We start from the raw sequence: 11,462 nt of genomic DNA, 5'->3' as shown, positions 1-11,462 counted from the left end.
CACAAAGGTCACTGAAACAACTTGAAACTGACAAAAGTAATAATAAATTAAAATGAATTGAAAATTAACTAATGAAAATCAGCCATTGCTTTGGAATTGTGGTTCAACAGAATGATAAAAAAAAATAATAATAATAATAATAATAATGAAACTGGCCTGGACAAAAATGATGTTCCCGCTAGAAAAGATTGAAAATAAATTGACCTGTTAAACTGGACATGTTAAACTAAGGTGTGTGCTCTAATTAGCATCACAGGTGTCTTCAAACTTGTAATCAGTCAGTCTGCCTATTTTAAAGGGTGAAAAGTAGTCACTGTGCTGTTTGGTGTCATGGTGTGTACCACATTGAACATGGACCACAGAAAGCTAAGGAGAGAGTTGTCTTAGGAGAAAGGCAAAGGCTATAAGATGATATTGAAGATATTGATGTTCCTGTGACTACAGTTACACATATTACAGGCCAGTTTCATTGCTGGCTGTGGCTGATTGGCTGATTTTCATTAATTAATTTTCTGTAAATATGTATAACCTTTATCAGTTTCAAGTTATTTCAGTGACCATTATGGGTTTTTCTTTCTTTAACAGAAGGGTACCAACAATTTTGTCCACGTCTGTATATATAAATAAATAAATAAATAAATAAATAGGCTACATACATACATCTCCACACTTCCTATATAACCCAGTGCATAACCTTGACTACTCTCCCAGCCTCCCATCCTTGTATGTATACTGTATATGTACTCTGTATCTTGAATCTAGATACTTAACAGTTTCCCTTTATACTTTAGTAGTTTTTTTTTAATTCTCTATATTGAACAATTTAGGATCTAATGGAAGAAAATGTCATTACTCGTACCTCTATGATGTAGTGACAAATAAAATTGACTGACTCATTTCCCCCTAACGATGTTTAGCCTACACAAAAACATGACAATTGCTTCAGTCCAAAACAGATTTAATCATCTGTGACAAGGTGGTGATGGTTATATAAAAAAGTGAAAACACACAGGGACATACAGTATTTATCAGACTGTCATCACCTAACCTGAGTAGACAAGCAAAGTAAATAAATATGCACTAAAACAGATCAACAAGCAAATAACACTAGTATAAAACTACAGGAACTACGTATCAGTGATTGAAACTATTTATAGTATCAAAAAATATGTGCTGTATATTCCAGGGTTATAATTTCTAGTGTGAAAAGCTATTTACAGTTACATTTTCATGTAAGAATGATTATACATATGATTATACAATGCAGACGCTGCATTTCAGACCCACTTCATGTGATAGAAATATTTTTTTAAATGTATAACAAATAATAAAAACACAATAATGACTTAAAACAAACAGCCCCATAAAAACCTGTTAGAGCAAGTGAAAAGATAATCATAAATAATATGCATAGGATTTGACTGTACAGAGGAGGGCACCCCTGGTGGCCAAGTACATAAAAAGCTACTACACATTCTAAATGCAAAATAAATGTAGCTTGAGATAACAAAAGGCTGCGGTATTTACAAGCATATTAGGCTAAAATCAGTTGACAAATAGTCAACAAAAGATTTTCTGCTAATGATTTCATATTTCCAGGAGCTTGCTCGATCGCCTTGTTGAGAGGGGTCAGGGAAGAATTTTTACTGGCCCCCGGGTGATTACTGTTTTTTTGCTTCCCTCTGGAATATGTAGGGGTGGGACGTCTGCCCACCTCCCTTGTTCTCTGTAAAGCGCATTGTGTTGCCTCTGGGTATGAAATACGCTATACAAATAAAGCTTTGATTGATTGATTGATTGATTGATTGATTTCCATAATTTCTGTATAGTGGAAATCATCATTTCAGCAAGTGGTAGGACTCATTCAGGCGAGAGATTGAAGGGAATTAATACATTCACAAACCATCTAAAATAAAAAGACATTGTTGGCATTCAGCCTATTGCTGATGGTCCCTGAGATCTGTGCACCGAGTATCTTTAGTGCAGATCATACTAGATGGTTTTGTGCAGCTCTTAGACTAAGTAACATCAATAGATTAATACCAGAGATTTATTGGGAGCATAACATGGCTGTACCAGTAGCCCTTCATAGGTAAGAAGAGTCACTGTTCTCCCCTTCTCAATAAGGAGAGTATATTTGCCTGATAAGGCCTGATATGAATGTATTCCCTGCTAGCTTCAGTGGCATCACTACCATAGTAAGTTAAAGACTCCAAAACCTGAAAAAAACATAATAATATAATAGAGAAAGCAATTGCACAAGATTTTGTGAGCTACAGTAGAAGATTGTGCCAGAAGGAAGTTCATTTTCACCAGAATCCTGCATAGACTACACTGATCATGACCTACTGCAAGCATGATTGGCTCAGAAAGAAATGTGGCTTAATAATCCTTTTTCCAACTCTCCCCTCTTAGTTTTTTTTTGGTTTAACCCGTCACAACCCCCCAGGGCTGGAGCGCGGCGTGGGGCATGATGAACTGGGGCGGTGGGGGGGGCGGGGGCATGACGTAGTAACCAAACACAGGTGGCGGAGGTGGAGGAGCACATACTGTGGTGAGGAAGACGGGACCCTTCTTCCAGGCAGGGGCCGGCACAGGTGCAGGGTGGTAGAAGTACTGCAGAGTGGTGGGGACCTACAGAGAGAAAGAGAGGAGGAGAAGAGGAGGAGGAGGAGGCAGTGAGAGGCAAGGAGATAAGCACTGATGCTTGAGCTTTCATTCGTTTTTATTCTATTTTACATTAGCTTTTAATTTTTAATTCTTTTACTTTTATTATTTCTTTTAAAAGTTTTCTCACTGGTGACATGATTTGTTTTTATCAATCTCTTTTTATGTAAAGCACTATGTGTTACACTGATTTGTATGAATGGTGCTATATAAATAAAATGACAATGACATTGACATTAATCCTCCAAAAACAGGAGACTTTTTTTTCCAATGACGGTAGCCATGCTAGACTAAATTTGATACCGCTTAAAAATCCCACTGTCATGCACAGGAAACTTAAAATGAAATTTTGACCAAGAATTTTGACTAATTGTTCTGGCGGGCATGCTGTCGGCCACCTCAGTGGAGTTTAAAGTGAGTTGGTTTACCAGGGTTTTGGTGATCTTCTGCTGCTGAGCCCGCAGCTGCTCCACTCGAAAGCGCTCCCGGAGCCTGGGCACCATCGTAATGACGCATGGCCTGGCCTCCGGCGCCTTCGCCTTGTCCTCCTTTTTCTCCCTCTTGTCCTCCCTCCCCTCCGTCTCCCTGTCCTTCCCCCCCCCCTCCTCCTCCTCCACGTCGCTGGACAACGCGGAGCCGCAGTCGGACGAGCTGGCGGAGTGGTAGTCGGATGTGTCGAGGTTCACGGAGCCCGGCGAGGAGGAGGAGGAGTCCTCGTCCTGCTCTCTCTTCGCCTCTCCGCGTTCGTCCTCCTCTCCCTCTTTAAAACGAGCCACGGTGAAGTGTCTGCAGTTCTCTCCTGACCTGTGTGATGTGAAGAAATGTGTAAATTTAAGTTTTCCGTACGACCACCGCAAGCACCGTCAATCACAACCTCCTCCTCCTCCTCCTCCTCCTCGTGTGTCCTCCTTCACTCATGACTCATCCCAAAGGAATCCTCCCGTGTCAGGGATGATGGTACCCTCCCACACCACAATCTGGCTGGAAGGCAGTCCTGTTTTTCTGCCCTGGCACTCTCTGTCTGAGGCGTGGCATCCTGTCGACGGTCATGTCGTGCTGTTGTTTTGAGCGTGTGTGTGTGTGTGTGTGTACCTGTGCGTACGCGTGCGATAGAGTGACTCACCTTGCGCACACCTCCAGGGGGTCAATCCACACAGTGATCTCACGAGGGAGGCCCAGCTCTTTGGGTTTGAGCTTGCTCTCCTCGCACGCCCTCAACACCGCCTCGTCCGACACGCCGCCGTTGTTAATCCTGATGCACCTTGAGAGGGGCGGAGGGGTCAAAGGTCAACCACGCCGCTCTAAATGCCTAACCTAGATACAGTGTGATCCAACAGCAACAAGCAGTTCTACACACAGAGAGGATGCATCATTTCAAAGATAAGGGAACCATGTCATTGTGACCGTGAAATTCTCACGAACCCACTTCCTGTTCAGTCATTTACCTGAATGCCTGTCCCTTGCTGGGGTTGTCGGGATACCAGTGCTTGTCATACTTCTCACACAGAAGCCCCCGAAGCTTTTCCGCAAACACGTCGGCTTTGTCTCCGACCAGCCCTCCGCGCTCCACAGCCAGACGCCTCAGGAAGTTCACCCCCGCGTTCACCTCTCGCTTCATCGTTTCTATGGAAACACAGATACAGGGGAAGCTGTTTTATGTTGTGGTCACCGGTTAACATCAAGGATTCGCTCCGACTGGATCATGTGGTGTGTTGTCAACAACGATGATGCAATTTAAAGCCAACAGACATGAAATGACTCTTTCAGTCTGATGTAGGGCAGCAGGAACTCGAGCTCTGCTGATAACAGCACTTCCTTGTGTAGTCAGATCTTGTGTTTTCTAGTTTTCTTACCTTGGTACAGACTTGTTTATCTGTTTGGTTCATGGGAGAGAGATTGGTTCATATTGCTGCCTCCTACTATCTTGACACTCTGACTGAACTGCATTTCGCTTCACTTCATCATTCAGTCTTAACAAGCTCCCATTGCAGCTGTATTCTGAGATGGGCGTTTGGCGAAGAGGGAGTCCTCAGCGACTAGTTCATCCGTTAACCAATCACAGCATTTGAAATCGCATTCAGAGGACGCTGATTGGCCTGATTGGAATTCCAACCAGAGACAAGTCTTTTCAGACCATGAATCGCATTTTGAAAATTCTGATTCAGGGGCTGGAGCCAGGCTAGCCTTGTACCAGACCTTCTGTCATGTTGACACACAGAGAACCAAGGACTCTGGTCTCAGCAGAGGCAAACAAGATGCAAACCAACTCTGCTGTTTCCATTCGAGTACTTTGTGACGCTCATGCAAAGCCTGTCCGATCCGGTTAGCGGCAGGTCTTTAGATAAGTCTGTCTGTTTGGGTAGAATAGTCAGACTGTTGTTGGAGATGTGGCCGTGCAGCTGGTTGGCTGGCGGGGGAGAGCAGCAGTGTGAGAGCAGACACACCCTGGCCTTCACTTCCTCGTTTCAAGGTGCGCACTAGAGCTGTTTGTTATTGTTGGTGACAAAAATGAGGGTCAAACCGAGAAACACCACTGTTGCATCAGCTTGTGTGACGGGATAATTAGAATGTATTTTTAGAGCTTTATCTTACAGCTAACAGCTCAATCATCCCTAGCTCTATATCATTTACAAGTTTTAAATCATGTATATTTGATGCCAATAATAAATTTTAAAAAATAAGTACAAAGGGTTAAATTTGCTACTGGCTTATACAGTGTAGTACTGCCTCTGTTATGGCATACTGATGTATTGTTGAAAATAATTTTTTTATTTACTATTTACCTTTAGAATATAGTTTTCACATTTTGTCTTTACTGTAGGGTGCTGTGACAGAGTATTATAATATAACAAACATTTGAGTATCAGCTTGAACTTGGTGAATGAATGGTGAATACAGACATGTGTTGTTTGAGGGATTTCCTGTTTCAAATAGCTGATATAACTGTTTGCAATAGCTTTGTCTTACACCACAGAATGTACCATTTGTTGGTACAGGTGTTTTGGAAGAGTGAGCTAGGAATCAAGTATGATTACTATGGTACATGTTAAAACTGCCAGTTGGAGTGCCATGAGTGAAGTTACAGACACAGACTACCCCTACTTCAGACTGACAACCCCATCTACAAAGGACTTCTTACCTACCTAAACTGACAAGTAGCAGTCTGGCAGTGAAGTCTTCCACTATACAAAAGTGTATTAACCATTGGTAATTTTAATCAAATTAATTAATAAAATATATATATACATTTAGGATGAGGCCACGTTTTACAGGTCAAAAACATGACAGTTGGAACTTAAACAGGCTATAAGTTGTCATTATCTCACTGGAATTAGCCAGCCCTGTTCTTGTCAGGTAGGGCAAACAAGTCTGTGATTGACTCATCATATTGAATGCAGCCTATTCTGATTCAGTCAGCGGATCTGCAAGCACATCCTGTAGGAGTCCGTCACCAGACAGTAGCTATAGACGTGTAGCGCTGAGCCGCCTGATTGACATATTTACCCCTCTATTAAGACAGCTGTCTGCTGCCTGGTGGACTGCTTTAATAATCACTGAGGTGTTGACAGTGCAGAGTCCGTTATTGATATGTGTGTAAACAGTAACTCACCCCATACAGACCAGCAACCACACAACTCACAGAAACCAATTAGCAGAGCCTTGTTATCCCACTTTTAAACTGTCAGCGTGCTTATAGACCTACAATATTCAGACCTGACGACTAGCCTGTGGACTTTTTGTGTAGGGTATTGACACCAGGTATTTGCATTTTAAAGCACTCAAACCAATGAAGATGTATTTTGCTCGAGCAGGCCACTGGCATTATTGCTGAAGCTTGTTCAGTGAAGCTTCCACGTGTTGGCTGAACAATATACAAAAACAATATACAAAAACATGTGAGCCACCTGAATTTGGGTACTTTGTAGCCTACTGTAGACAGAATACTCAGGGGAAACTTCAGAGATGTCTGAGGTTTTGAATGTCAATGCACCCACCACGGCCTCGCATGGAGACAAAGCGAAACAGGAGTCTGAGAAACTGGTTCTACGCTTCAGGCTCACAAGGAGGGGAAACGTGCACTGCCTACGACTAGTAAGGCTTCACCACGTGTTTTTGTGGTCACAGGGGGAGAAAAGGGAAGAGTTCACTGAATTTCCGATAAAATGTAACATGGTAGCCAATTTTCTTTTCAGAAAACAATAGTTCCCACGAAGACTGTAAGCTATTTTCATACAAGAGGTCAACGTGACACTGTTGACATCTGCCAATTTTATATTGCGTCTTTTTCGTTGTTCTCGGTGCGTAAACCATAACCCCCTATAACCACCCTGGCCACGAGCCGCCTGTAAAGCCCCTATGGAAATTCTATGACCAATGGGTTTTACGCAATACGGGAAATGTAGCAAGTTTGCATGTAGACCTAACTTATTAGTTTAAGTAGGCTAGCCTATCCCATCGAAAACAAAGTGATCAGAAATATTTATATAGGCTACAATAATCGATAGAATCCACTAATATCGCACATTGATACGATCTTTCTTATTTCGTATAGACACAAACTATAGGCTATACATAGGATACTTTATTATTGTTTTATTACTATGCAAACTATGGCGGACTACTTTTTTTGTTTACAATATCGCCTAGCCAATAAGCCAGAGCTATGGAAATGTAAGTTACTATAGGCTCCTATTTCAATAATACGAGGTTTATTTCCGCATGTAAAAAATAATAATAACATGAATTCAACAATAAAACATTGACAACCAACTAAAATATATATACGATTAAATACTATAAACATGATTAAATACTTACCAATTTGGCGTTTATAAATATCCACTAAATTGACGGTCCGTTCTTTATTTCCTCTTCAGTTGGCCGTGTATTGCTAATGACTTGTGTGATTATTGTCAGCACATGTTGCTTCCTTGTTCTTTGTCCTGTAGCCTGCAGTCAAAGCAATCCACGTTACTGGTTTTGCATTGGCCTGTTGTATCTGTTGGGCTGCTATCAGCGAGACGTAACATTACCGTCATCTGACTCACTTCCTTACTCAGAGTGTGAGCAACGCTGCTGCTGCTATTAAAGCCTACGCTAGAGACAGCGCGTATCGCCCAAATATGGAAAGCCCCGGTTGCCGACTTGTCACGATTAGTCATCTTTTGTCATCCATCTTCTCTAATTTGTCGCCTATCCCTTTTATTCATTTTTATGTCTAGCATTGCCCCATTTATGTCAGCTTGAAAGGGTATTATAGTTTGCATAGTAATAAAACATTAAAATGATAGACTATACCCATTTTAATAAATTATTATAAAGAAACTGATGAAGTAGCCTACATTGAAGACTGTTTGCCTGTCTGTGGATACTATATGGACCATGTGTTGCAAGGATCCAGACCCCCTTTGACTGGCCCCTTGCAGAATGAGCTCTGATGTCTCTGGTCAGTACCGCACCCAGAGATGCCAACACAGGACCGCTTGACTGCATCTTGCAGACCTGCCTGTGTGTGTGGCCATTTCACTATGCAATGATTCCCCCTAGGGGATCATTAAAGTATCTGTCTGTCTATCTATCTTGTAGCCTATTTGTATGCACTTATGTGGGGGGAAATGCAGTTTTTGTACAGGTTTCATGTGTATATCAGTGTCAACGAGGGAGAAAACTTGAGGATAATATGTCCCCGTCTTCTCTAAGACACGGGTCTACAGCCAACTGTGAGAGTGCTGAGGCTACATCTGGTCAAGTAAGATATTTACGACGTTTCCCAATATTATCTACAACTGTTATAACACTGTTAAAGCAGATTTGTGTCTGTGTGACCTACTGAAACGAACAGCCAAGGTTATGTGTCTGGATGCGTCTGCAGAGCGGTGAGTCCGTCTGCCTGACTAGTCCCAGGAGTTTCACTCATGACGTCATCCACTGTCCAGACAGGTGTTCGAATGTGCTGTTCCTCTCAATGGCCACTAGAGGGCACATCCATCTGAACCATTTCTCTCTCTTCCTCCCTCTCTTCAGCTCTCCATCATACTCTCTCTCTCTCTGTCCCTCTCTGACTCTCACTCTCGTCCACACATCCATTCCAAGGTGGCTTCATGGTTGTCTTTTATAAGGTGCCGTCAGTTTGGTCGTGGCTGGGCAGGATCCAGTTTGTTAGATAGCTGTCTGGTCTCTCCCTCTGCCTCTATAACCCCCATTCCTCAGTTGGATCATAGTCCCTGCCCCAGATGCCAACTCAAGGGGAAATTATTGCTGTGTGTGTGTGAGTGTGCGTGCGTATGTGTGTGTGTGAGAGAGAGAGAGAGAGAGAGAGAGAGAGAGAGAGAGAGAGAGAGAGAGAGAGGGAGAGATCGAAAGGGGGAAGATGGGGTGGAAAAGGACGAACGAGAACAGATGGAGGGATTATAAGGTGACTGCCATCATGTAAGTTTTATGCAAAAAAGTAAAGCTGTCACCGACATGCGGTGGTGTGTTTCTGTGACCGAAAAAGGCATAGAGGCACGCACATCCTAACACCCTTTGGCCGGCACTCCTGCTCCATTTCCTCAGCCTCTGCCTCAGTAGGCAGATTCCAGTCATTGACTGCAGGGTTGACTGTGGCGTTTGTTCTTTAAACAAGCGGTTCCTTTGGCTGAAGAGCCCAGGGTCGTTGGGCTTCCTGCCCCGCTGAGGAGGGATGTAGGGATGTTGTGGAACCCAAGATCGGTCTGGCCTGACTCCTTACAGCCAAAGCCTCCACGCAACTGTAAGAAGAGGTTTCTGTTAGGCTACTATTGTATTTTCACACTAGTTTTTTTTGTCTTGTTGGTATTTCATTATGACTCCCCGTGTCTTCTGTATGAATGGAATTTCTTTTCGAAGCATCAAACACATTCCTCACAAGATCATTGATCTGGAAGATAATGGCTGAGAATCTGACAACCTGACCTCAAATTCAGATCATTTTCCCGCTGTTTCAGTGTGAGCCGTTCTCCGACTGCGGCGCCTGCTGTCAATGAAGCGCCCACACACACACGCACACACACACACACACACACACACACACACACACACACACCGCACGACAACCTGCTTCGCCTTTAAAAACATATTGATTTCTCTGTTTCGCAGGGAGCTTAATGCGATCGATCGGCTCAGCCCTTTCAAGATCAGCGCCAGTATAAGCATCTCTTCCCCTAACACACACATACCGCCTCCTTCCCCTCAGGTAATGATTGTCCTTGGGCAGGAGAATAGTTTGTCTGCATTAGGAGTGAAGTGTTTCTAATGGAATTGGGTCTTTCTCTCGTCCCCCAGCCACACCCCAGCCTCCCAGGTCTCCAGTAATGCGGTTACATCGGCTACAGAAGGTGTATGTGCTGTGGCTTTAACAAAGGTGAGACAGAATGCAGCACACCTCTCCTCTGACCTTTAATATCCACTTGCCCTCACCCCCCGCCCTCCCTCCATGGCTCCCCACTCCTCCTCGTTGGGTCGATACCCGTTTGTATTTGCAATGCATTAGAGCAGTGCCTCCCTGCCAGATTGAAAAAGGAGAGAATGCCGTTCGGCTCAATTTGGGTGCTTGCGGTCCAATCACATGAGCGAGATTCAATAGGTTCTAGGTGTTGCGAGGGTGGACACTTGCCCCAAACTATGCTCTCAATGATCAGATTTTGTATTTTGGTTAGATTTGGTTTATGCCTAGTTATAGTTATACACAAAGTTATTTCTGGTCTGGTTGTGCATTTAGGCTGCCTTATCATGCCTGCTTGTCTTACTAACACATCAGGAAGTGTGAAAGCATCACTCTGTTGGAACATTTGTTCGAAATATCATTCGGTGCCATTTTTAGCCTATATTATGTCAAAGGACCAGTCTTTCATATGCAAAACATGGATACCCTCTGTTCCCATGGTGATTTTTATGCTGAGAGGTTTATTTAGGGGCTCCAACACATTTTGTAGCTCGTCAAAAGGTTGATGTACAAAAACCTTGAAACCTCTTCCAATTTCATCACATCACTGTAAAACATTAACAACAATACATTAACCTGACTTAATGTTTGGTGCTCTGTACCCATTTTGACTGAGTTTGTTCTACCTTTTGTTCTTAAAGTCACACTGAAATGAAAAAAGCATTCTGTCCCATTTTGGTTCACATAATTGGTCATAGTGTTCACCTATTCAACGATGTATGCCCAAAAAATTACAAAGTTCTACTTTTGTTGTAATCTTATATCAAAGTATATCATTTTTTACTTCCTGGAAAACGGTAGGTCACGTGCAATGACGACAACAGGTACCTTGGATTTTAGGCCAATAATCTCAGACATCCACCTGTCAATCAACGCTATCCTTCTATCAAGTTCTTAAAACCCGTCCACGTGTCAATGTTCTAATGAAATTCCTCTAAACATATGTCCGTTTCAGTGCGACTTTAAACTCATTTCAAATGTATTGAACTAACAGTTTTCTGTGTTCCTGGGGGGGAAATATCACTAATACGTTGTTTTTTTAAACTTAATTTTCCAAAAGCAACATGGTTTAAAGTCAAGTCATGCAACACATACAGTGCACAGGTGCCCCTCACGCCCCTCCAACACAAAATTATATCAGCTGTCAATCGAACTAATGTCAAGTTTGTCAACACTTCACTGACAAGTCTAGCTAGCTAGCTAGTTACTGAGGCAAGGAGCTGGTGGTGTTCAAACAAGTTTAGCTAAACTAGCCGGATTTATGATGAACAAAGAAAGTGGCCAGGCTAAGAAAAATCTGAAAACATATTTCCATGTGGTATGGTAAAGCGAA

The 11,462-nt window shown here is 42.8% G+C and overlaps 1 protein-coding gene across 1 annotated transcript; it reads right to left on the bottom strand.

Moving 5' to 3' along the window:
* Positions 1 to 1,055: 1,055 nt before the first annotated feature.
* LOC311311936 (uncharacterized protein) lies at positions 1,056 to 7,605 on the bottom strand. Its single transcript, XM_084441755.1, has 5 exons — positions 7,486 to 7,605; positions 4,113 to 4,290; positions 3,791 to 3,928; positions 3,096 to 3,471; positions 1,056 to 2,634 (listed from the first exon to the last, which is right to left on the bottom strand). The coding sequence occupies exons 2-5, from the start codon at positions 4,283 to 4,285 to the stop codon at positions 2,428 to 2,430; spliced, it is 894 nt and encodes a 297-aa protein (XP_084297881.1). The 5' UTR covers positions 4,286 to 4,290; positions 7,486 to 7,605; the 3' UTR covers positions 1,056 to 2,427.
* Between the last annotated feature and the right edge of the window lie 3,857 nt (positions 7,606 to 11,462).

Source organism: Borostomias antarcticus, assembly GCF_949987555.1.
Source record: "Borostomias antarcticus genome assembly, chromosome: 8".
Classification (NCBI taxonomy): domain Eukaryota; kingdom Metazoa; phylum Chordata; class Actinopteri; order Stomiiformes; family Stomiidae; genus Borostomias; species Borostomias antarcticus.
The sequence above is the reverse complement of the archived record's forward strand: the minus strand, read 5'-3'. Positions and strand labels throughout refer to the sequence as shown.